The sequence below is a fragment of the Lissotriton helveticus genome, chromosome 11 (genome assembly GCF_964261635.1).
Source record: "Lissotriton helveticus chromosome 11, aLisHel1.1, whole genome shotgun sequence".
Taxonomy (NCBI): domain Eukaryota; kingdom Metazoa; phylum Chordata; class Amphibia; order Caudata; family Salamandridae; genus Lissotriton; species Lissotriton helveticus.
This window is the reverse complement of record NC_136072.1, coordinates 1,048,658,727-1,048,685,490: the sequence shown is the minus strand read 5'-3', so window position 1 is coordinate 1,048,685,490 and position 26,764 is coordinate 1,048,658,727. Positions and strand designations below refer to the sequence as shown.

At 42.6% G+C, this 26,764-nt stretch overlaps 1 protein-coding gene across 2 annotated transcripts in view; it reads right to left on the bottom strand.

Moving 5' to 3' along the window:
• Positions 1-26,764, bottom strand: part of TMEM120B (transmembrane protein 120B) — a 155,572-nt gene that overhangs the window by 79,709 nt on the left and 49,099 nt on the right. Inside the window, exons 5-7 of one of the 2 annotated variants that reach the window (XM_078667533.1) lie at positions 6,979-7,074; positions 1,752-1,781; positions 553-642 (exon numbers count right to left, since the gene is read on the bottom strand). In XM_078667533.1, coding sequence (XP_078523659.1) covers positions 553-642; positions 1,752-1,781; positions 6,979-7,074 — 216 coding nt within the window. The remainder of the gene's footprint in view (positions 1-552; positions 643-1,751; positions 1,782-6,978; positions 7,075-26,764) is intronic. The other variant, XM_078667534.1, reaches the window with a different exon arrangement.

The following is a 26,764-nucleotide window of genomic DNA, read 5'->3' as shown; positions in this document are numbered from 1 at the left end:
GGAACCGTTCCGTCACCAGCACAGCCCACCCGAGGGGCGTGACGGAACGGTTCCGTTACAAGCGTGGGAGGGGTTAAATTAATTTTACTTTGCAACAATGGCTCGCAGCCGCCCTTTTTCTGTTGTAATTATTTTTATTGGTATCAAGAACTCCCAAAAAATAACAAAAGTGACAATGTCATGTATATCCATCATGGGTACAGAAGAGATGGACGATCATCAATAGCAAAACATCCATACCCAACAATGGGGAGCACAACAAACCGGGCGGGGACAACATGGGGGAGGGATGAGAAAGGAAGAGAACAGAACTCGAGAGGGTGAGAAAGAGGGAGTAGAGAGGAAACAGGAAGGAGAGCGAAGAAAGCTGTCTGGTACATTTACATGAGTGACTCGATGCATTAAGCAAATCCCACCGTCTTTCTCATTCTTTAGTTTGGGTAAAATGCCTAAGAAAAATATGCTCATGGCGGGTTAGAGAACTCACCAAAGCATCTATTCAGCCCACCATACAACCCATGATTCTTGGATGCGCATGCACACACTAGCTACCTGGAGCCATTGCTGATGAGAATGCTCTCCCTTATTGTCAACGTACAGTAATACCAAACCAGCAGGAAGTTAAAGACTTCATCTGTGACCCTGGAAGAAAAACAGTGAATTGCAGAATGAGCCACATGTTTGTTCACAAGGAATCAATTAGAACAGAACATACACTATCTTGTACTGTGCTTTTACTTTAGTACCGGTACTGTAAGCTTTAACTTGCTGAGCTTAGAAATTGATTCTTACCCACCCACACTTCACAAAAGCAGTCAGGAGAAAATGTCCTTGCTGATTTTGGCCACTATTTTTATTTAATAGGGTAGTTCCATTACCCTTATGTAAGAAGAAATTGCAAAAAACTAAAAGACAAAAGGGTTAGAGGGCAGTGTGAGATTGTAAAAGCAGGACCTATTGCCTTAGGCAATGATCATTTCCGTTGCCATATTTTACCTTTCTAAGATGGTAGCCCAAACATGCGTATGCATGGAGACACAAGAGTGGCCATCTTGAAATGTTGTTACACTTTAGCTAGCAAAGACATGCAACAAGACCACCCATGCATGCATGTGTACACGTATGCAGGGGCAGCCATCTTGAAATGGTTTTTGTAATACAATTTTCAAAAAATGCCCAAGGATGTTTGTGAATTCACATGCATTTGCACCCACAGGCAGCCAACCTAGAATATTTTTGTAATACATTTTATTACACCATACAGTCATATGTGAATCTGTGCACTCATGCCAGTCTTGGAATGTTTTAAAAAGACCATTTCCAAGATGGTGGCCGCTAGCCATGACCGCACTGAAAGGGGCATACTACAAACAGGAGCATGAGCTCAGACGCAGTCTGAAGGGAATCCGGCTCTGGCAAAACTAAATATCAATAAATACATGCGTTTGTTGCCTTTTTATTTATAAAGAGAACATATTGAAGCGCAAGTCCATGGCACTGAAGGAGACTAAACTTTACACAGATCAGCAGAGGCAGGATGTGGTCAGTGACAGAGAGGGGAGACAATGGCCTATTAGCCCATGCTGTGTGTGTGTGGGCTGAATGACAAATGAAAGAAGATGGCTGATTGACAACCCCTCAACGTACATACGTTTCGAATTAATTTTTGGGGAAAACAAAAAGGTCTTGGCTAATGCCAGGCCAAATAGGGGAAAGCACAACGCAAAAAATAAGGGTAGCAGGGTCATTACCGTGAAAAGGTACCAACTGAAGGGTTGATTCTAGGTCAATGGAAAAAAAACAGTAAGGCATCTCCATCAGGGGACAACGGCAGGCCATGCAAGCAAAAAAGTCATGATGTACTTATGGGCAGTTTACAAATTTCAGAAAGCGTGCAAAGTGAAGTATCTATACAATCATACAAATAATTTGTACAGAAATAACATGGCCCATCATCTCCCTCTTATTTCTGCTACTGTTTCGTATTAAACTAAGAACGCTCATCTCCCAAAATAAACTGTTATCATGGAAACAATATTGGTCTCGTGTATTGCATGTAGTCTACATAACTTCTCCAAGGGATAACTTATTTTAAGTCTTATTTTAGCACTTGCCATTATGTTTAATCCATTCTCTCAAACTTTCACATATTTTGCGACAACCTTAAGAGACCATCCTTTCGGCAGCAGTGCAACAGTTACAAGCCCATTTTGTGATTGTTCCTTTTTGCCACAGCAAGTCCTTGATTTACAAGCAGTCTATTAAAATGTAATCAAGTCTGTTGCATCCCAGATCCCTGAAAATACAGTTGGTGCTGTGAACTTCATGGTTCAGCCTGTGGTTTTTCCTAGTTCTCAGGGTACTTTCTACAAGTACCATTCTAGCGTAGGGCACCTCCAGCATGTGTGAAGAACGGTGCATTTCTGTTTACATCCCCTTATGCACATTTCATCATCTACCTTCCAAAGTTTATAGACATTTCGTATATTATAGCACATTCTGTGAAGAGACTTCAGCTCGACTAGCTTTTCATCAATACCTCCCTGGAGGAATGTAAGGACTTTTTCTACATGTTGGCCTTAAAAGTTGCATCTCCCTGGTCTCATCGGATTGTTAACTATAATAGTACGGTAACAATTCTGTCACATACATCCTGTGTAACCCGTGAATAAATGGTCACTTCCCCTTGTCTTTCCAACAAAGGAAGACAGACAAAAAACACAAACCATAAAGACATGAAAATGAGCAGAGAACAGCTATGTAAAACAACTAAATAAAAAGAAATACACTGAAGGCAGCAGAACTCTAGTGCAAATACCCAGACATGCACTTATGTCAAAAGGATACAATGACATTCCTTTGGGGCTAGAGGCTTAATGTTAAGCACAGGACAAGCTACTCCTGGCATGTACAACTAAATCACCTAATGTATTTATTCATTTATTTATAAAGATTTATATAGCGCAAACATGACCCAAGAGGATATCGGAGCGCTTTACAAGTGGTAAGGAAGGAAGAAACAGCAAAAAAATAACAAGATCAAGAGCGAAACAGGATGTGGTGAGTCCCAAAATGAGACCGGAAGCCACCAAAGGGACTAAGCCACCCACAAAATATACATGATACCTAAAGAGAGTGACTTAAAAAAAAAACGTTCTCCGTTCGTCTACAATTCTGATATACTTGCTACTTAGATCTCCGTTCGTTAAGAAACCAAATACAAAAATTACCAGTAAAGACGACGCCTAAAAGAGACAAAACCCGACCATGGAAAGAGGACCACGTAAACAGAAAGCTAAATATTTCTGCATGGGCAGTGTGACTTGAATAAGCTGCCATTTGGTTTTCCTTATGCTCTGAAATATCGCGTTTTACAAAATTGGTATGTATCTCTATTTAAATAAAACTTGCTGCAACTCTGATGGTAAACTCTTACAAAGCTTAGCACTGAAGTAATACAGCTGGTACCAAACACGCTCTGCTACAAGCTAAAATCACCAGTCTGTGCACCCACAGCGCTATCTAGCACAGGGTAAGAACCACTGGCCTAAACTCCAGCATGAAGATCCTTTGAGAAGGTGGTCTAGCCCAAGCTTCAATCACGTAGGTGAGGTGCAAGGACATGGCCAAGTGATGTAGTAAGTACGCCTTTTGAAGAGGAAACTTGTGGTACCAAAGAAAAGTGAGAAAAAAAATAATAGTTGCATTTTTACAAAGAGAATCAAGAGCATTAGCAGAATTCTTAAACAGAAAATGCAAATACCAGTGCATCACTCTGGGCCTTGTATGCAGCCTCCATCTCAGCGTTAATTTCAGAGGATGCCCTCACAAATCCCTTTATTCCTTTTCTCACTCCTACTAGCAGCACATCTACACTGTTTAAAAGCCTCATGCTGGAAAAGGTCCCTCATCTTCCTTGTTAAAGTCAACAGACTCCCAATGGCCGCCCACTGTAGAATGATAACAGAAAAAGATTAAAAATCACTTAAGGTTTTTGGAATTAGACTGAGTCCCACTTTTTTTCCAATCCAAATAACATATGCCTTCCTAGAATAAAACAAAATCCTCATAGAAATATAAAAGAATATCTCAAGTTTTAATCACACTCATCTTTGGAACCAGGTCCATGAGGGAGAAGAGCTCAACTTCCCAGACCACAACTAAAATGGAATACACCCTGTTTACACATGGCTAATCAAGGAGAATTGAGACCTAGATAATCATAAAGCCAAGACTCACAAGTGTAGTCCACAGCATTCCTGAACTATTGGGGCAGAACCGTGGACTCTTGAGGCAGAAAGCAGCAAAAACCATTGCTGAAATACCAGGACTCACTGGAGTAAAAGAATGTATTTCAAACAGATCCAGCTGCACCGTACAATGCTTACTTATGAAGAGTTCTCACCAGGAAACAGGCAATGCCACGTGCCCCTTGCAATATACAGGAAAAACCCTTTCCTTGCAACTTACTTTCATTTCAAAGATGCACATTGGTAAGTAGACCCTGAAGGCAGGATAGTAAAGGGTTAGGTACTTTCTTAAGCAACAGGTTACAAGTAAAGGAAGGGATTCCCACGAGGAGCTAGGATGTAATCAGCTCGGCTCTCAATTGGCAGAGATGAAACAATTACACTGACATCACTCATGTATCCCAACTCCAGGCTCAGAGTCCTATTTTGTTTTTTACTGCAAAGTCACAATCGCCTGGGTTATGTTTGACAGGAACCCATATGCTATCTTCAGTGTTGGAATATGCTATTTGATGATCCCAGAGTTAGCTCATGTATTATGACTAAGTGAGCTGTTTCATAAGTTACTGAGACATGTTTTAGACACATGCACATATGCAGAATGTATCTGTGCAAACCTAGATGCGCAGAGGAGTTGGTTTTGACAAATTAGCTGAAGGGGAACGATAGACCACGTCATGTTCATGACATTGCAGCATCTTCTGCCTTTTAATACCACACACATAACTATGCAATATAGTAATTGTTTCGCAATATGATCACAAAGATTATGCTGAAGAAGGTGAACTGCAAATGACGAGGATTCCCCTGAAAAGTGTGTTGGTATTGTCTTTTAGAATGTTCACTGTTTAATCAATCGATGATACTTTGAAAAAGATTCACATTTTGGGATTAGTTGGGCTAAACAGGAGCATAGTTTAAGGATTTTTTTTGCACATTTACAGGATATTTATGCTCTATGGCGCAAAGATTTATGGAGTTAGGACTCTTGCTCAAGCTGAAGAATGGCACTGGCTTGAATATGATTTTTTTTGTACTTTGCAATGTATCCATTTATTTTGTAGTGTCTCTAAAGACATTATTAAAAATAACTTTTGATAGAGCCGATTTGTTTAGATTTCTTCGATGGGGAAATCGACGTTGGTGGGCATAGAATTCTTTATTTGCTTGCACCCATAGGGGTCTTTCCATAATTCATCAAATATTCAGCACAAACCTTTTATATATTTCTGTCTATCCCACCCCCATGTTGCCAGCAGCTTTGTAAGACCTGATCAGTACAACAGTAGAATTGTCACAGAAAACGTATGCAAGAAAAAGGAACCTAAGAGAATCAGCTAACGCCGTGCAAAGAAAGTGGAGGAAGTTGGACTTCATGGCACGCTTGTATAGGGTACTGAACTGAAAAAAAAGGTACTCTAGCACCGCATCTTTTTTTGGATTTTTTATGGGGCTGATTTCTGTTAGTAGCAGTTTTGACAGTAGGAGTTAAGGGATAAGTTATTTCAGATTTCCAGACTGGACATAGTTAGAAGATTCTCCAGAGGTCCTGTTAGTCTCTCAACTTCTGAAGAAGTTTACAATAGTAGGCCTGTAGTCCTCAAGTTCCTTATTCAGACATCTTGACCTTCTTAACCGCAAATAAAAATTCCTGATGGTTACTGCATCAGCTTATAGGGTAGGTAGCTTTCCAGATACTGGGGACCTTCTTCCAAAACCCACCTTTCAGCTCAATGCTGTTTTGAGCCTTCATTCGGGTCTTGACATTCCATTACCCGTCTTAACCCAATCAGTATCACAAAGAATTTCATTAGCATGGTCTATATATAGACATTAAGCACTGTCCATTCAGAATGATATCACATCATGTACTTCAAAGTGGTGGCACAGGAACCCTTAGAAGAAAAATAAATCAAGTGACCATTGCCAGTTGACAAAAGTGGCTTGCTTGCCTTCATTTCCAAGCATCTGTTTGCCATCAATAATTGACTGTGGCAAAAGAGTAGGCCTACTGCTAAAAACCCACAATACTATCAAAGTGAATGAAGGCTAGGGGACAATGCAAAATCCCAAGCAGCTCCCCCGTGAGCCTGGAATAAAGAGAAGATAAAAGGTCATCATAATTTGTTAATTTAGAAATGAACTCTGCCACGGAAAATAAAGTGGTCAGAGTTAGTGGTCGGATAACACTTCTTACACACACTTCTGTAGCCAGAATGTCAAAGCTGTACAGTCAAGTCCCATAATATATATACGAGACAATGTACAGTCTATATCCAAAACCCTTTGCGAACTAATATACCTATAGGCCTTAATTAGCCACTAGGGGCTGGTACACCTGACGGACGACCTCACCCTACACTTTATTCTACAAAAACAGTTCTATAACTTATTAACCACAAAAAGACTTCCTCGCTGAACTATTATAGTCTGGAAAATGATTTATTAAACAATACTAGTCCATCTTCAGACATAACATAGGAACATGTGGGATTCCAAGTACAGTTCCAATGGCATATGCTTGAGTAAGTTAAGGCGTTTCACCACAATTTTTAAAAATGCACTTTTAATGCAAGTACTAGGTCATAGTTACAATGCTGGAGATGCCAGAACTTTAATTAACCAGGCACATGTGACACCAGGACCCTGCCAGCTCCAAAGTTGACAAACATTTTCTAAAGTGCAGTAGAGAGATCCTTATGGTCATCATACTAGGTCAAGTTCTTACCTATAGTGTAGAAAGAACATGCATGCAACCGCACCAAGTAACAGGATAATAGTCAGATACAGCTTAAACTTTTCATATTCATCTTTGTAGGCAAATCTGCAAGAAGAATCATAAGATTAGCATATGACACAGAATGCAGCATATAAATGATATTCACATGATGTAAACATATCAAATGTTCAAAGAAATTTAGAGACTGATTTGAAAACTGAAAAAGCATCCTGCCAAGAAACAAAATTAGGAAGAGACCATGCACTGTCAGTGTTAGATAAAGTAAAGGCATGTTCATCATTCCTAACGATTGGACACTCAAATCCTCCTTTTTCAACTCACATATATGACCATCCTTGACTTTTTGAGGCACTGGGTACAGATGCTGACCTCAGCCTGTGCTCAAACAAATGGACATTCGTCCAGTAGGATTCTTTCATAGGTACATATCGAATGGATCTACCAAAAGTATCAATATTGTACTACTTTCAATTACTATCAACCACATCAAATCAAATCAAACCAACTTTATTCGGTTTTCGTATTTTGAAAGCCATAAAAGTACATAAAAACATAATAAATATTTAAAAATACATTCAATTTAACTCTGATAATTCATAAAACTTAATGTTGGACATCTGACAAGTTCATAAATTCAATCGATGCTTAATACAAAGTTTAAGATATTGGGCAATCTATTTAGTCATCATATTGTTTTCCAGGAATTGTAATGCCAGAAAGGCAGGGCGACATCTGCGGATTTTTAGTACTTTTAGTACTGGTATTATCCATCGTCTGCGAAGTGGAATGTAAAATTTACAAAAGAATAAAACATGGATAGTGGACTGTGATGATGTTAGGTCACAGGGACACAGTGAGATTTTATGAGTCCAATCATTTTGTTTGGGAAACAAAACCAAATAATGAAATCAATTAAACCTAAAACGGGTGAGAAGAAATTTTTCAAATTGTGTCAAATCATATTGCAAATAAGGTTGGATGGTAGGGACCTGCTGGATCATTGAGCAATGCTGGACTGAAGGCTTCCCTATTTCTGTCATCAGCCGGATTTGGGATAAATGTGACATACAAATTGATTTAAGTTCCTTTTTTGATATATCTGTGACCGACGATGGGTCATCAAAAAACCCTGAAAGACCAATGTCTGTGAAAAAGGATTCTACGTAGGCCAGCCATTTTATCTTTCTTGCTTTATCTAGTTTCAGAAATCCTGGATTATTGGTCTTGTAAGATGACACTCATCCGTCGCCCATATCCTACGCCATAACATGATGGGCTGGATTTTTATAATGTCAGAGATAAATTCGATCCAGAGTTCAAGATGACATCCGTAAGTTGTTGTACTTCTCGGGACGGCCAACAAAAATCTTAGGAATGAGTTTTCGAGTGTTTGCAATTGCTCGACATTGGTTGTTCCCCAGACCCCCGCTCCATAAGTAGCGGCGCTTATGCATTTAGCATTATAAATCTTAATCATTTCAGTGGGAGGTCTTTTTCCCAGGCGAAGGGAAAAGGCTTTTAGTGCGCCCGTTGTTCTTATTAGAGACAGTTTCCGTGAGTTTACTGCTTCTTTCCAGTTGAGATCGTCGTCCATGGTGATGCCTAAGTAGGGGTAAATTTTAGTCCTTTCAAGGGGTAGATTGTCCACAAAGATAGTCTTTACTTTTTTCCCCTTAGTACCCACATGCATCACGTAAGTTTTTTTGATGTTCATTTTCAAGTTTAAACTAGTCATGAAGGAGCAGTAATTATCTAGGGCCCGCTGAAGTTGGATAGGAGTCTGGGCAAGAATTACCGCGTCATCGGCGTATAATAACGCAGGAATCTGCCGACGACCTGCTTCGGGGAGATCTTTCACATCCTTTAACATTGCCCTCTCGAGCCCGTTGGTGTAGAGCGTGAATAAGAAGGGGGCCAGTACACAACCTTGTCTGACCCCCTTCTGGATCGGAAAGCTGTCTGTCAATTGGCCATCTAACCCGAATCTGACCTTGCCTGACGCTCCTGTGTATAGTTCACGGAGAAAGTCTACTATTGGTGGTTCAATCCCCATTTGCAGCATTATTGACCACAGTTTTGAGTGTTGCACACAGTCGAATGCTGCCGTGAGGTCGACGTAAACCATGTGCAGGGAAGATCTTTTTGCGTTCACGTATTTTCCAACCAATAGTGATAGATTTAAGACTTGATCTACGGTACTCAGTCCAGCCCTGAATCCATATTGCAGGTCTGATAATACGCCTTGTTCTTTGGACCATTCCTGGAGGCGGTCCAAAAGAATGCGACCTGCCATCTTTCCGGTGGAGTCCAAAAGGGAAATAGGGCGGTAACAGGATGGACTGTCCCTGTTTCCCTTCTTGAATATGGGAATGAGTAATGAAGTGGACCAAGAGTCAGGGAGATTAGTGCTCTTTGCTGCATTTAGTACTATGTTTAGAAGCGGACCCCAAAGATCCGGTAAAAGTTTGTAAAGGTCCATTGGGACCGAGTCAGGTCCCGGTGCTTTACCCGACTTAGCCACTTCAATGGCTTTCCTTGTTTCATTCAGTGTGAAGTGGATGTCAATTGGATACTTCACCGGAGGTAAGGGGTGAAAGGATTCCTGGACACTAGGGTCTACACGGAGGTCCTCACCAAATACTCCTGAAAAATGTTGGACCCAGTCCTGTGCTTTAATGGCTACATCCATGGAGGGTTCTTCATTTGTGTCTTTTAGGAAAGGATTTTTTACTATCTCCCAAAAGGCTGAACTATCTTTTAGCAGGCTGCTTTTTAGTAATTGTGCCCAAAGGTTGACTTTCAGGTCCTTTTTCCTTTTCTTAATAGCTAATTTGTAGATTTTTCGTAGCCTTGATACTTCTTGTCTATTTCTTTCTTTTTTAGTTAGGGCCTTCTTTAGTTCAGAATAAGCTTTAGTACATTCTGTGTCAAACCATCCTGTTCTTGCAACCTTGTTTGGTTTGTGAGGTTTAGTTAATTCATTTCTTATGTTTGTCACGATCTCTTCGTAGTTAGTCATAACCTCAGTGGGAGATGAAAAGGGATCTAAGCATTTATCTATTTGGTCTTTGCAGGTGGCAATTATTCTTGTGTTGATCACGTCTTGATCAATTTTGCACCATTTAAGGGTATATCCGTTAAGTCTATTTAATGTAAGTACATCCTGATTAAGCAATCCGGTGTTAGCCTTATCTGTTTTCTTTCGATGGCTCAGTTCCTGGTAAGTCAATTTTAGTGGAAAGTGATCACTAAGTACGTTCTTAAGTACCTCAAAGTTCTTGATACGTGTGGCTTTATTGGTGGATATCAGAATATAATCGATTAGAGTTTCGAGGCCTCTTCCATGAAACGTGGGGGTAAACTCGATAATAGGGGTTTTTAACATGTTGGCAAATCCTAGGTCTAGTTCGGTCATTACGGTCAGCATATCGTTTCCCTCGATGGTGTGAGAGAAGTGCGTATGGCAGTTTTCTTCGTCGTCTGATATTCCGCAGATGAAAGTGTTTGTCTCGTTACATATGTGGAGGTTAAAATCTCCACCCCAGATTATTGTATGGGAGACCTTGACATACTTTGTTTTAAAAACATTTATGTGGTGCTGGAGTTCGTTTAAGGTTTTGGTCCATTCTGTGTTATTCATATTGTTGTAGAAGTTTATGATAGTAAAAACTTCGCGATGCTTGCCTTGAAGGTTGATGATCTGGTAATTTTGGTGTAGTATCATGGGAGTTATTTCATGACATGGCCATAGGTTCGAGATATACACTGTTAGACCACCTTTACTTCTCCCAGAATTTGATCTTATGGCTTGGGAGAAGAATGTTTTATAACCCAGAAGGTGGATTGGGTTATTTAGCCACGTCTCCTGGAGGCACAGAACTTCGATTGATTCAATTAGTTCAAGGAAACTTTTTTCTGCGTGTTTGGTCGCCAGTCCCGCGACGTTCCAGAAGAGCGCCCTCATCTCAGCTTTTTCTAAGGTTGGTTTAACAGACATATTCTGGGCAATAATTTCTTCTTGATAAATGGTTTGCGAAGCAGATGTTACGTTTAAGGCAGTTTCCTGCGACTTGTTGGGTGTTGACAACATTGATGAAGGGGTTGTATAGGTCTTTGGATGACAGTATGGATCATGTGTCGTGTTTGCCTTAATTTGATCTATTGATGATTTTATGGGTTTTTTAATCTTTGTTATTTGTGTGTGTTCCTTGATGGGTGGATTGCTTGGAGGAAAATTATCTAGGTTATTTATTGCAAAACTGTTTTCCATTGAAGGAGACTTATCGTAAGACTGTGGTGATGGTCAGTCAACCAACTCTAAACAACTATAGGTATTAAAGGTTGGTAATCCGGCCCATGGTTCCCTCTGTGGTGGTTGGTACTGTCCCCTGCGGCCAAAGGTGTTCCACTCATTCCGATCTCTTTGATCAAACCCCCAATCCGCTTGTGGTCTTCTCCTAAAGTTATTTCCAAAACCCCATTCGCCCTGGTTCCTGTTTCTCTGCTCAGGCTGGTTCCAGGACCAATTTGATGGCCAGTTAGGATCCTCGGGCTGATGGCTCTGTCGAGGGTAGAAGAAAGATAGGCGTTTCGTATTTATTTCGCCACTACCTTCCAGTGATTCCCATGAGCATATATAATCCACAGCGTGTGGGTTTTCAAGATTGACAATTATACAGTCACCGGGGATCATTTTAGGTTGGTGACCTATCCAAGAGACCCTTCTGGCCGTGGTGATCCTGGTGATGTTATTAGGGTGGTTAGGTCTGTTGGTATTCAACCAATACCGGGCTTTGTTAAGCAGAGACCAGGTAGGTTCATCCATATCATTGCTTAATTCCGGAACCCCTGTTAAAATGACTACGAAGGGGGCTGCTTCCGGGGGGAGATTTACTGGTCTAGTCCATTTTTTCTTTGGTCGCTCTGATTTATTAAAGTGCTTTTGTGCGCACTCTGGCTGTGAGATGGAGGTCACAGGTAGTCTGGGAGAGACATTTACTGGAGAGGCTTTGTCTAATGGAGCACTTACTGGTGGTTGATTTTGATTGCCTGGTGTTGGTTTTGAGAGTTCTTGAGATGGTTTAGCTTTGGTTAAGAGGGTTGAGTTATTGGGGGTTTTTACTGATTGGTTTGTGTTTGTATTAGAAGTCTTGGCTGTTTGTTTTGAGTTAATAACAGATTTCGCCTTTACGGGTGGGGCTTTAGGTGGAGGCAATGTTAATGGGTCTTGAGATCGTGGATTTGTAGTCTTTTTAGATTGGGCGACTAATATCGCAACCTGTTTTTCTATCAGTTCTAGACTTTTTTGTATGGGTCGTAGCTGATACTTAACTATGTCCTCTAAATCTTTGATTAAAGAAGATTGTGAATTAACAATATGCAAGTCACTATTTTGCATAGGCACCAATTTGTTTTGGAGAGTTTGGGCGGGATTACTTGCATTATGTACTTCCCTTGTGAATAAGATTTCATTGGTGTTACTGTCTTGGTTTGGAGGTGCTGTGTTACTGATAGTATTCGCACTTAGAGATTTATTTAAGTCACGTGGGTTTGGTAATACATTAAGTTGAGAAGTCCTTCCTCTGGTTTTTTCTTGATAACCTTTATGAGTTTCGGTAATCGTTGGTTTTTTCGGGATAGCACCTTCCCGTATCCCCCTAGTTTCACTTTGAGAGTGATCATTTGGGGGTAACTGAGGACTTGCGAATATGTCTGGCGTTTGCTCTAAGCCATGAGACAACTGTGTATCCGAGAGTTGTAAGGATACCGATAGATCAACTGTATTTGGAACTACATGGATATCGGCATGTGAATCCAATGTAATGGTGTCATGAGGTTGTGCTGTTGGTGTTCGTGCTTGAGCTAAGGGACCCATCGAGGAGCGTCTTGCTTGTTCAAGTTCAAAAGAAACACGTTTATCAATCATCATAACAGTGTGATCTATTGTTTGATTCACCTTGGTGAGAAATTGCTCTATAGGACCAGTAGAGGACGTCATATTTTTCAGTGTTTTACTCCTTAGTCCTCTTGTTGACATTGTGTGTGAGTTAGGCTGTAGATGAATAGAGGATAATCACATGCAACTCTTGGGAGGTGAGATAAGTATTCAGCCAACCCTCCTTGAAATACATACAGTTAAAATTGTAGATGTATGATACCTGGTAGTAGATGTTAGGGGGGTGGGCCCAGCCCAGTCTCCTCCGGTCTGTGACGGGCTTGGACGGGCCCACCCTTGGCCCAGGCTTCGCCCAGCGTCCCGCTCGCGTCCCGCGAGAGGTAACTATGACGCCCTTTAAGCGACACCTGGCGCGTCCTGGAGGGGGTGTGGCTGGAGACCTCGAGGGCTGCCGGGAGTTGTAGGCAGCCCCTCGCCTCACTCCACTCGGCGGTCCCGGTGTCAGATTGCAAGACACAGCAGGACGGCGGGAGGTAGGCGGTGGGGGGTCTCTACAGCCCGTCGATGTAGGGGATAGATGAATCCTTTCTTTTCCTTTTGGCAGCGAGGAGTAGGACACGGTAATCTGGTCACAAGGAAGAGCGTTTCAAAGCTCCGTTCAGCTATGACGCCCTTTAAGCGCCACCTGGCGCGTCCTGGAGGGGGTGTGGCTGGAGACCTCGAGGGCTGCCGGGAGTTATAGGCAGCCCCTCGCCTCACTCCACTCGGCGGTCCCGGTGTCAGATTGCAAGACACAGCAGGACGGCGGGAGGTAGGCGGTGGGGGGTCTCTACAGCCCGTCGATGTAGGGGATAGATGAATCCTTTCTTTTCCTTTTGGCAGCGAGGAGTAGGACACGGTAATCTGGTCACAAGGAAGAGCGTTTCCACATTAAATGTAAGAATTATAGAAAAGAATGAGACCTAGCTTTATGGTGCATATTCAGTGTATTCCAAAATAACTAAATGAATAGAGTGGAGACGTCACAGTCCTCATTGTGGTGTGGATATTTCTATACGATATCATCAATGCATATAACAATCATCTGGTGTTTCCTCAATACAATGAAGAGACAAGCAAAGTGTATTATCCGTGGTCTCAAACTGAATCAAATTCAAATATAACCAGAAATGTGTGTCTGCTTTTCGACCAAGGTCTCGATATGCAAGTCTCATCAGGACAAAAAGTTGTGGCCGCACTGCAGGCTGGAGAGAGGAGACACACTGTAACCCTCGCGCAACCTCAAAGTCTGAATGCAGCTGTAAAAACAACTTTGCTCGAGTTTTGCTGAGAGCGATTGGATAGTAGCTTTTCCAGAAGGCTACGACCTATACATACTGATTTGGGGTGTTGCGATAGACCCCAAATTCCTCGGGGTACTGTGGATGGGGCACTGGCCTAGTTCCCTCATGATTCCGCACCTTTTTGGGCACATCTATTCAGCTTCTAAGGTTTAAGACAGACGCTCAACACATTGTGCATACCTGAGCAACTGATGGCAAATTGCTTGCAAGTATATTTGTTGGGTCACTTACCCGTACCAAGGAGAAGGATACCTACTAACGCCCCAGTGCAAGAGAACACTCGAGTCAGACCACCTTGCCCTGAGGGGACCCACAAATTAGTACGGCATTGATAAGTTGTGTAAAATCAGTCCATATGTACCTATGAATGAATCCTAATGGACAAATGTGTTTCATGTAACTGTGTTACCCCAGTTCAAATTGGATATATAGAGTTGCCCAGGTACAAACGAGATTCAAATAAAAGGAAACATTAAAATCACTAGCACCAGCTAGGCTACCTTAGGAAAATACATGCTTCTCAGATGAAAATTCAGCAACAATCAACAACCTGTCTATGTCAAATCTATTTAAGAAGTCAGAGACAGATAGAATACTCATCTGGCACTTGCAAGGCACATAGGCCCAAGCATGCTGTAGCAGCGGCTTAAATTCTCCATAAAGTTTATAGATAACCATGTGATTTCATGGTTAAAAAAAAAACAAGCGGTGAAACTAAGCTCGAGTGATTTGTTCTTTCGAGCTTTTAGAATAGGAGAAAATAACAAATGCAACATCTTGGACATGTACTTTTTCCAGGAAACGTGTCTTGAAAACCACAATAGTGGTAAGGGACTCTCATAGTGAGCTCAGTCACGAAGGGAGTTGACCAAATGCAGAATGAAGCGACTTAAAGTGTGCGCAAATCCCCAAATGAAAGATAAATTGAAGTAGGATTTCTTGCCTTTCCAGTAAGATGCAGGAAAACAACTTTTTTTTTTACAACATAAATCATATTGAAGCACCCAGCTACGCTGCCGTCATGCAGAAGTACAGCCGCTTAAGTAAGCAGCCACGCTGCAGTAATGCAGACGTACAGCCCCAGCCGCTGAAGCACCTAGCCACGCTGCCGCCATGCAGACGTACAGCCGCTAAAGCAAGCAGCCACGCTGCCGCCATGCAGACGTACAGCCACAGCCGCTGAAGCATGCAGCCATGCAGACGTACAGCTGTTGAAGCAAGCAGCCGCGCTGCAGTCATGCAGATGTACAGCCACAGCCGCTGAAGCAAGCAGCCACACTGCAGTCATGCAGGCGTCCAGCCGCTGAAGCAAGCAGCCACGCTGCCGCCATGCAGACGTACAGCCGCAGCCACTAAAGCATGCAGCCACGCTGCAGTCATGCAGGCGTACAGCCACAGCCGCTGAAGCAAGCAGCCACGCTGCCGTCATGCAGGTCTCCAGTCACTGAATCAAGCAGCCACGCTGCCGTCATGCAGATGTACAGCCGCTAAAGAAAGCAGCCACACTGCCATCATGTGGACATACAGCCGCTGAAGCAAGTAGCCACGCTGCCGTCATGCAGGAGTTCAGCGGCTGAAGCAAGCAGCCATGCTGCCGTCATGCAGGAGTTCATAAGCAGTAATCAAACTATAACAGACTCTAAAGCCTTATTGGATAAGGTGGATAAAGAAATCCAAGAATTTAAGGATTATACGATCACGCAGAAAACTACCCAGTTTGAAAAGGATAAAAATAATTTTTCATTAGAAAACGTGTACCCCTTTCTCCAAGTGGACTTCTACACAAAATCAGATTCACAACGTTATCTCTCAGACAATCGCTGGAGATTTCGTAATCAATTTATCACCTTTTCTGATACATCCTCTTCCTCTGGAGGTGAAAGGGATAACAGCAATAGTAGACCCAATAGGAATCGCACATGGAACCAGCAACAACAACCTCAGGGCCTAACTCAGAAGCCTTTTTTAGGGAGAGGCCAACCCAGTGCAAGAGGAAGGCCGAGATACACACAGCCATGGGAGATGACAACGTGCCACCAACATTACAAAAACTAGCGGGATCCCCTATTTTTAATTTATCCAAGAGAAGCCTGACGGATACTGAGGAAAGTGTCCTTGTGAAAGGACTATCTTTTGTACCATAAAAAAAACCGGACTTCGTGAAAATAAAAACAGAATTCATTGAATTCTGTCGCAAGCTCAGACTGACTATGTTTTTCGCTGACAGCCCAGCTAAAATGCCAGCTGAAGTAACAGGACTTCGTAAGAAATCTACTTTTTGCCCTCCAGGTAACAAAATACCAAAAGAAATCTTGTTATTTGAAAAGACTGTTCTATCTGCCATTTCTGATATGGAAAAACAAAAAAAGTTTGTTAAATTTAACATCTCTAAAGAACAAACCAAAGCTTTGACCACCTTACGAAATGATTCTACCATAACTATTAAACAGGCGGACAAGGGCGGGTCAATTGTTGTTTGGGACACCACCGAAGTTATGAGGCAGTTAAATGACCCGGTATGCTATCGCAAAATCACAAAAGATCCCACTGCTGATTTACAAAACCAACTATTCTCCATCTTGAAAGAAGGGTTTGACCAAGGTTTCCTCGGCCCTAAAGAGTTTGAATTTTTACAAAATAAACACCCCAAGACACCTATGTTCTACATCTTACCAAAGATTCACAAGAATCAAACCAACCGACCCGGAAGACCTATTGTGGCTGGGTGCGATTCATTATTAGAACCGATCGCTAAATATGTAGATTTTTTCTTGAAAGAATTCATGACTCTTGTGGTTTCTTATTTACAGGACACCACAGATTTCATTAATAAACTAGAAAGGGTGAATTTCAATAAAGGGAAGGATTTATTGGTCACAATGGATGTGACATCCCTTTACACCCAAATTCCCCAAGATGAGGCGGTGGCAGTGCTCTCCCACTTCCTGGACTTAAGAACTAGACCAGTTAGGGTCCCTACACAATTCTTGGTGGACTTGGCACCCTTTGCCCTTAAAAAGAACTACTTCTGTTTTGGCAAAGAATTCTTCTTTCAAACTAAACGAGTTGCTATGGGGTGTCCTTTCGCCCCAGAGCTAGCTGTTTTATTCATGTCTCTGTATGAAGACACTTACGTCCATAACAACAATCCATTTTCAGAATACATTGGAACGTGGCTACGTTTCTATAATGACGTTTTTTTTATTTGGACGGGTGGTGAAGAACAACTCATGCTGTTTCATAACTGGTTGAATACCAGAACAATTGATATCCAGTTCAGTATTTCTTACTCGGATAAAAAAATTATCTTTTCTAGATGTTGAGGTGTACCCAGCTGAAGGCAAATTAGCCACTTCACTTTTCACCAAACCGACAGACCGCATTAAGGCCTTACTATTCGAGCAATCACCCGAGGAGCTTGAAAGAAAATTTGCCTTATGGCCAATTTTTAAGGATCCGTCGGAATTGCTCCTACAATGAGGATTACAATCTGCACGCTGGAAATCTGGTAAACAAATTATGCGAACGTGGGTATCCAAGGAAATTAGTCCGTAATTCCATGAAAAGAGCGAGATGGACTCCAAGGGAAAATCTGCTTGAACGGAGAAGTAGACCACAACTAAAACGTCAAGTTTTTGTTACAACCTTCTGTCCCCATGCCAAACTAAAAAAAATCGTTGAACAAAATTGGCATTTGATAAAAAAAACTTGGATGAGAGCCTTCGGGCCCCCCCAATGTTTGCTTTCAAAAAAGAGAGCAGTATTGCCAATCATGTGGTAAGAGCGGCGGTCCCTAAAGAAACCCAGCCAACCTTGAGACAACTGATGGGTCTAACTCATGTCATAGGCCACCACAAATGTGGCACATGCCTGTGCTGTGATCTAACCATAGAAGGTTCACTGTTTCAACACAAAGGTATTTCATGGAAACATGATTTATTCAGTAACTAAGTCCAAATACTTTATATATGGAATTTTATGCCCATGCGGACTTCTGTATATTGGTAAAACCAACCAGGAAATTCGCCAACGAATTTCACAGCACAAATCTCGAATTAAGAACAAAGTGGAAACGGCGCCACTAGTCAATCATTGGACAAGACTGAAACATCAAATCAGCGATCTCAAATGGACCGTCATTTCCAAAGTTGAAAAGGACTCACGTGGGGGTGACTTGGACCTAAAATTGACCAAAAGGGAGGCACTCTTGATCGTAAAGTTTGACACAGCTGTGTCAGGCCTTAATGAACTTTCTGAGATTTATAAACTGTAGATCTTCAAACACTGTCCCCTTCATTGTTCAGCCCGACGCAGCAAGACCGTATTTTGCTGTTGTTGCGGTACACTTATTGATTGGCGTTTCTTAATTGCACCTCCCTCCCCTTTTCTGAATTTTTGTACTATACTTTATGATTTCCTCTGGCCATTAAACTACCAGCCCCAGCTCCCCTTCGTGAGCTTCAGGGGTTAGACTTTCAATGAATAATCCCGCCTTCCGACGGCGTCATTTTCCGCCGTAATCGCCTTGGACTACATTACCCGTCATCGGTTGAGCTCGCGCATGCTCTAATTGACGAGTACCTCCGGTGCTGTTTTGAAATTGAAGACGCAGCAATTCCTCCGGCGATGGAGGTATGTGATCCTCTAAAAAACGTAGCCTTGATTCTATGTTTTGATCAAGCTGTCGATTAGCAACCCGGTTGACACCCCGCATCATCTTTTTCCAGCAGCTCGGTGCTTTGGACTGATTTACCCGTCCACGCCCAACCATCCCTTTCCAACCAACCTTCCGTGCTGTGGCACTAGGATTTGCACGGTAAGAAACCGGAGGGTCCACTGGCTTTTCATATCGCCTTCATTCTGGCGGTCCATTACAATTTATTTTGTTTTTCCATTAGATCCTTTCAACCCCTGCCCAGCAAGCTGACACCATGGCATTAGTGAAATGAGGGCACCTTAACCCGTTGCTCAGGTAACCGGACTTGTAGGTTGTCTCCCCCATTTCCAGTCCACTCATGTCAATTACACAGGATACATTGTTTACAAACTTTTTTTCTCCTTTTCTGTTCTTGTTTCCTCACTGGTCTAGGAGGTCACTCTTGGGAACTTTGTTTACTGAGAAAAAAGACTGGTAAGCTGAAGTTTTACTTAGGTGTAGCAGTGCTCTCTAGTTTTCTTGTTTTTTTCGATTTTAGATATATTGTTTTTTCTCTTTTACAGAGACGCTTGGCCCTGATGAGAATCTTGGTATTCAAAAGGATTCGAAACGCGAAGGCCCTTTGGTCTGCTCATTATACCTTGGTGTTTATTTGTTTTGCACCTCGAGTTTTGTTGACAAACTTATTGTTATAAAATGACATGAAAATTATTGCGACTTTATTGAATTATCAATGGTGCACTGTTTAGAACACTATAGAACACTATTGAATGCTTTTGATTTTTGAGCAGACCTTATACTTTACCACCTGGTTCACTTTAGCTCCAGATCGTGTGAGGTATTGAGTTTGAATGTTTGAATGATAGTGGTTTGAATGTGATATGTCTGATGATTTACGAGTGTGAGTTTGGATGAGTTTTTACCGTACCATTTGGTGTTCTGATGTCCTTTGTTGTTTTATGTTTTGTTTTTGAACTTGAACACTAAATCAAAATTGTGCATTTTCAAGAAAACTTTTTTTGAATAAACAGCTATTCAATAGCAATCCTGAATATTGAACTGTAGTCTGTATTTGGGTTCGAAATAATTGCTTTGAATAATGTATCAATATTGGCTTTTCTTTCTTGTTATTTAGTTCATTGGCTCAGCTTTACTGATTAGAGCCAACCCCATTTGTTATAAGTCATGCAGGAGTTCAGCGGCTGAAGCAAGCAGCCATGCTGCCGTCATGCAGGAGTTCAGCGGCTGAAACAAGCAGCCACGCTGCAGTCATGCAGACGTACAGTCACAGCCGCTGAAGCACGCCAGCACACTGCTATCATGTAGACACGGCCATAGCCCGGAGGGTTCCAACCCATCAGGCTAGTGCGAGTTGGCGCATCGTACTTCCCGGAGGACTTACAAATGAATGTTAAACGCTGTCTGAAGGAGGTAGGACAACACATTAAGGCAGACAGGTTACTCAACTCTCCTGGCGACACCTTAGGAGCTAAACAATGCGCAGACTGAATAAGTAAACACTTAAACGGTCATGCTCCGTGACACCCTTGAGACGAGCTTAATAGCTGAAAACCTGCTCATTCACCTAAAAAGGAATTTCTAGTCTCAAGAAAGTCATTTTTCCCATACCGGGCACACCCAGAGTATAGATTGCTCAAAGATGCTTATTTTTTCACTTCAAAGGTGAGGTGGTTTTAAGTGAACGCACATTCTTGAAGAAAAAGCGGCTATAAAACACAAAGATTTGAAGTGATGGACCCAGTTGCTGAAAGGGAACTGTTCAAAGCTAATTCTGTAGCTCCCCCTGCTGGATGTTAAGGGAATAGCACTGGATGTAAAAGTAGTTTATTGTAAAGCTAGTTAGTAAAGACCCTTAAAATCATTCTTAAGTAGCAAATGTTTGCGGCGTCGAAGCGAGGTGAGAAGCAGAAGGGGAACCAACTTTCCCTCAATGATAGTGGCATCACAGAGCGAATCCAGCTATTTTCGCTAGCACAATATAAACCAGTGTGCTGCCAGCTCTTATGAGGGCAACTGGTTTTCTTGCCAAATCGTAAAGTCTACTATGCTCCAGTAAGGATTTCACACGATCAGCCTACCGACTTGGATGGCAGCGCCAGGGACTGTGTCTCAGTCAGGCTTCACCAACAAGTACTCAGTCAGGAAAAGTGAAAATCGCCGTTTCGCATGGAGAAAATTCCAGTACAAGGTATGCAAGGTTGTAATATTTAAGTGTTATGATGCCGACTGCAATGACTGCCGAACCCGGGGCATTACGCCCGAGACACTTGAGAAATCTATCACCACGAGCCAAATTAGTCCTGAACAGAATTCACCATGCCCTGAGGAAACCCCAGGCCGGATGGCCATGTAAAGGGGGCGAAACACATGTTGGCTGTCACTGAAGCGAGTCGTAACACATAAATATTACAACCTTGCATACCTTGTACTGGAATTTTTTCCATGCGAAACAGCGATTTTCACTTGTCCTGACTTTTTCTTGGAACTATCTTGTTGCCAGGGGGGAAGGGGCATCCCACTGTCAAGGAAAATTACCTTTTTCAAATTTTGCTCAATTAAATACGGCTAGTAAGGGATCGGAACAATCAACCCTTCTCACCCTGAAGATTCACCAACCAGTACCTCTGGAGCTAATGGTAGCTCTCCAGTTTCCTGTATCTCTTATCTGTGTAACCCTGCCTACTAAACTGCAAACATTTATTTAGTTCAATTAATGTATGTATACCAAAATTGAGAAGTGTTTCTTCGAGAAGAAAATGTGGGTATTTATCAGAATTCAATAATCTGATGTTCTGTGAGAAGATGGTTGGATTTCTAAAATATATTGAAAGATGATATTTCAGTGATAAACCATGTGGCGTTGGGGAGACCCATTACAAATATTAATACGTACATGTCAATATTTCTAGAGAGGGAGGCAGCGTAAACAAATTTGAGGGATTTTATTTCCCCCACTGACTTACATCGAAACAGATGCAATTTTAGACAGCTAAAATAAATCCATTTCGGGCTTTGAAAACCGGGAGCCTCCAGCTTGAATCCGGTCTGTTGGTATACATGTTATTACCTTGGTGCCAGATGCATTGCAGATATAGCAATTATGTATGACACAGAGGCATTGCAGATCGACAACACCTTGTTTACAATGCCTTTGGCAACAGTGCTTGATGAACTGAGGTGATGGTAATCTTGCAAATGTTTGCCGCTAATGCACGCCTGTCTGATCAGGTCACTATTACAACACTAAACATTTTTTAGTAGCTCAGGATAATTTTCTTAGAACAAAAGTAGCTCTTATTATAGAAAATGTTGTACACCCCTTGCCTATGTAGTAACTGCGAAGTCTTTGTTTTTTTTTTCGTTGGGTTCTCAACAGCCTACACGCCTCCACATACCTAAAAATGGCAAAGTAGCTCCATTAGAACTCTAAACTGACCTATCACTGCATGATAGGTCCCACTCCACTTTTCAGGTGCGGACACTGGCAAGTGGCTGATGAAAAAGTGTTTTAGGGGTATCTTTAAATGCGCAAGACTATCCCCAGGGGTGTTTCCCATGCATCCCTCAGTTTCATGGAAGTGCAAGAGTTGATCATTTATCACACATTCTGGGCAATGCTTTAGCTCAGTTTCAAGAAGCTCTCATCTTGAAGCAGATTTAATATCTCTTCGATCAGCAGGCAAAAGCGGGTGGTGTCCATCTTCCTGAGAGCAAGGAGTTACCGAGAGGCGAACCCAAAAAAACAAAAACTACACACTGCCTTTTCTTTGCCCTAAAACACGCTTCTGGAGTCAGGTTCCCGTTTTCTTCGAGTGTCTTCTTCATCTCCTCTGCTTTAGAAAGGAAATAAACGTACTTTGTGCCCGGGAGACAGGATGGGTGCCTATTATTTCTAGGGCCTGAAAATAACTAAGAATTGTTGGTAAGATTGCATTTTGTATTACAAGACTTAGTATTTACTTTTTATTTTGGGCATATTTTTATTATGTTAAACAATACACTTTTTCATTTTATAATAATGCTGCAAAACGCTTTGAAAGTTGTATGTTGGTGCTGTGCTCACAACTGCAACAAGCATTTGCAATGCAATAGGTCCCGCATCAATTAAGTTGGAGCTATTGGCATTGCTAAATATTGCTACACCAATTGCAACAAAAGTCTATAAATTGTAGGCCCAAAAAAAAGTGTATTTATTTTTGTAGTAATGGTGGCATGCTGAGTTTTAGATGAATATGTTTAAAAGTAAAGTGCGCCATATTGCGATTGCTACAATAGTTCATTGTGGATGCGTTAAGCACTGCACTGATGGCTGGTGGTGTGTGTGGCTGGTGGAAGTGTGAAATTATGGCTGGTGGTGTGTATGCCTGTTAAAACGTGCACTGACAGCTAGTGGTGTGTGTGTGCCTGGTGAAGGCGTGCACTGACGGCTGGTAGTGTGTGCCTGGTGGAAGTGTGCACTGACGACTAGTGGTGTGTGTGCATGGTGGAAGCGTGCACTGACTGGTGGTGTGTGTGTGTCTCGTGGAAGCGTGCAGTAATGGCTGGTGGTGTGTGTGCCTGTTGGAATCGTGAACTGATGGCTGGTGGTGTGTATGCCTGGTGGAAGCGTGCACTGACTGTTGATGGTGTGTGCCTAGTGAAAGTATGCACTGATGGCTAGTGGTGTGTGCGCCTGGTGGAAGCATGCACTGGCGGCTGTTGGTGTGTGCCTGGTGAAAGTGTGCACTGAGGGCTAGTGGGGTGTGTGCCTGCTGTAAGCATTGCACTGATGGTTGGTGGTGTGTATGCCTGGTGAAATGTATGGTTGAAGCGTGCAATTATGGCTGGTGGTGTGTGTGCCTGCTGTAAGCATTGCACTGATGGCTGGTTGTGTGTGTGGCTGGTCGAAGCGTGCAATTATGGCTGGTGGTGTGTATGCCTGGTGAAAGCGTGCACTGACGGCTGGTGGAGTGTGCCTGTTAAAACGTACACTGACAGCTAGTGGGGTGTGTGTGTGTGCCTGGTGAAAGCGTGCACTGACGGCTGGTAGTGTGTGCCTGGTGGAAGTGTGCACTGACGGCTAGTGGTGTGTGTGTGTGTGTGTGCATGGTGAAAGCGTGCACTGACTGGTGGGGATGGCTGGTGGTGTGTGTGTCTCGTGGAAGGGTGCACTAATGGCTAGTGGTGTGTCTGCCTGGTGGAAGCGTGCAGTAATGACTGGTGGTGTGTGTGCCTGTTGGAATCGTGCACTGATGGCTGGTGGTGTGTATGCTTGGTGGAAGCGTGCACTGACTGTTGATGGTGTGTGCCTAGTGAAAGTGTGCACTGATGGCTAGTGGTGTGTGTGCCTGGTGGAAGCGTGCACTGACGGCTGTTGGTGTGTGCCTGGTGAAAGTGTGCACTGAGGACGAGTGGTGTGTGTGCCTGCTGTAAGCATTGCACTGATGGTTGGTGGGGTGTATGCCTGGTGAAATGTCTGGTTGAAGCGTGCAATTATGGCTGGTGGTGTGTATGCCTGGTGAAAAAGTGCATTGACGGCTGGTGGAGTGTGCCTGTTGAAAACGTGCACTGACAGCTGGTGGTGTGTATGTCTAGTGAAAGAGTGCACTGACGGCTGGTGGTGTGTGCCAAAGATAAAGTGTGAAAGCGTGCAACAAAAATAAAGAGTGCAAATTAAAGGAAAGAGGCTATTTCTGAGAGTGTTTAACATTATAAATAAAAGATGTATATATAAAAAAGTGTAGTGTGTGAGACAAAAAAAAACAAGAAGGAGAAAGGGAGTGAAATCATGTGTTTTGCTAGTAAATTAAAGGTGTCAGAGCAATTTTAATGTGCATTCAAAGTACATAATGTAAAGTTATATAAGTACTGCAAAAATTCGAGAGAAAAGAGAGACAATCATCTAGTGTAATGTGTAAACTAATTGTTTTACAAATGTAGTGTAAACAAAATAATACAAAAACTCCTTTACGTTGTGTGTGACTATCAAAGTATTTTATAAAAAAAATATATACTTACATTGGCTTAAACCCCCAACATAATGCTAATAGGGTGAAATACTGAGATGAACATAGTGACGTTCCAATTTTACCCCACAAACATTACTGTTTAGGGTAGTATTTATTAATAATTTGAAAAAAAGTACAACCTTTTGTAGGTTTGGAGTTGAGCGTAAAATTACTCTGTTCTCAGGGGAAATGATAATTAAAAAAAAAAACCTTATATATGTTTGGAGTTAAGCGTAAAATGACTCTGCCCCCAGGGGAAAAAACACTTAAGGAGAATGTCTCCGTGTGGCTTGGCCTCTGCTGGCGCCTCGGGCATGTTTCCTGCTATCACGTACAAATGAAAAGCCATTAATCAAGCAGGATGGCTCTGTCTGCCTTCAGGCCCAGTGGCGCCTCTTGTCTGTTTCCTGCATAGCAGTAGAGCTGGTGGAGAAGGTAGGGGGGAATGCGAGGAGCAAAGGAGCCTCAATACTAACAATTGTGTTAAAAAGCCATGGGATGGTGCGTAAAGAAAACAAACTATGCAGAGAAGGCCTGGGGGAGAAGGGAGTGCGAGCAGAGCCGCATAAGTAACAGCGAGTTTTAATAATAACAAGTTCTAAAACGAGCGGCGCTCAGGAGCAAGCAGCAAGGGAATGGTTGAGAATGGAGGAGGGGTGGGGCGATGAGAGGCTCGGACAGCACAGCAAGTATTTAATAGCAGGAGGGGGTTGATTGGGGGACGGGGGAGAAACCAGCTGCTGAGAAACGTGGAGAGGAAAAGAAAGAGCGAAGGGAGAGCGTGCAAAAGGAGACTGGGTCGAGAAAAGGATAGGAAAGAGGAGAAGGATCTAAGCGCGAGTGTTACATCGCGTTTTTTACATATAATTTAAAGCACGGACACTGTTGTAGAAGCAGCCGAGGGCAAGAGACTGCCTGCTGGTAAAAAAAAAAAAAGCCTGTTAATGAGGGGAAAGAAAAGGATGTAAGCGCAAGCCTTTGAAGTCTGTTGTGAGGCAAATGGTGGTTTGTGACGTAGCTGATGTGGCGGGGGGCTGGGGAGCGGAAGGGATTACTTTGAAGTCTGATGCCGAGCGTTGGGGAGCAAATGGCAAGCGCAGGCACGGAGCACATGCACTGTGCGTAATCCGCCTGCCAAAGCCCTCTTGGTAAGCTTTCCTGATGCACCTCTATATGTCTCGAGCTGCAATGAGCAAGCGCATTGGCAGGTCGAGACCTAAAGAAAACAGGACAATAGGGTTTTTGAGGTATATTTTGCCTCACAAAATGGTGTGCGGTACAGAAGACCAAGTCTCAGTGGCCTGAAAACTGAGCATTGAGATGGCTGTCAGCTGTTAAAGGGTGGTAGGGACAGATGGCATAATTCTGGGTGCCCTAGTCAGAAGTGCAAACTACACCCCCTGTTTTTTTAGGATACAGACGGGCCAGAATGACTTGTTGGCCGTGGTCGGGAAAACACACTCTCAAAACACTCCACCTAGCCTGCGAAGTTTCCTCGCAATATCCGCTGATTAATACCTCAATTTACCCTAGCTTCTGCCCAATGAGGCCGCGGAGAGACCAACAGAGGTGGGTGAGGCACCAAAATAACAGGCAGAGCCGAGCCAGAGTCAAGGGTGTCACTGGGCTCTAAGATCGCATGCACGAGCAAGTCCTGCAAATAGTTGGCATCTAAATCATGCAACAATCGGGTGAAAATAGGATAGCCTCTTAAGGTATTTCTTTAACACGCACAAGCGTTTCAACTTAATAAAGCCGATCATTTTTGTACCGTGCACACCCTAAGCTTACGTATGGAAGGCGCGCTCATACGTGATAATGAAAAAAAAAGTGGCTCTATAAAATAAAATATTTGCTTAGATCACACAAT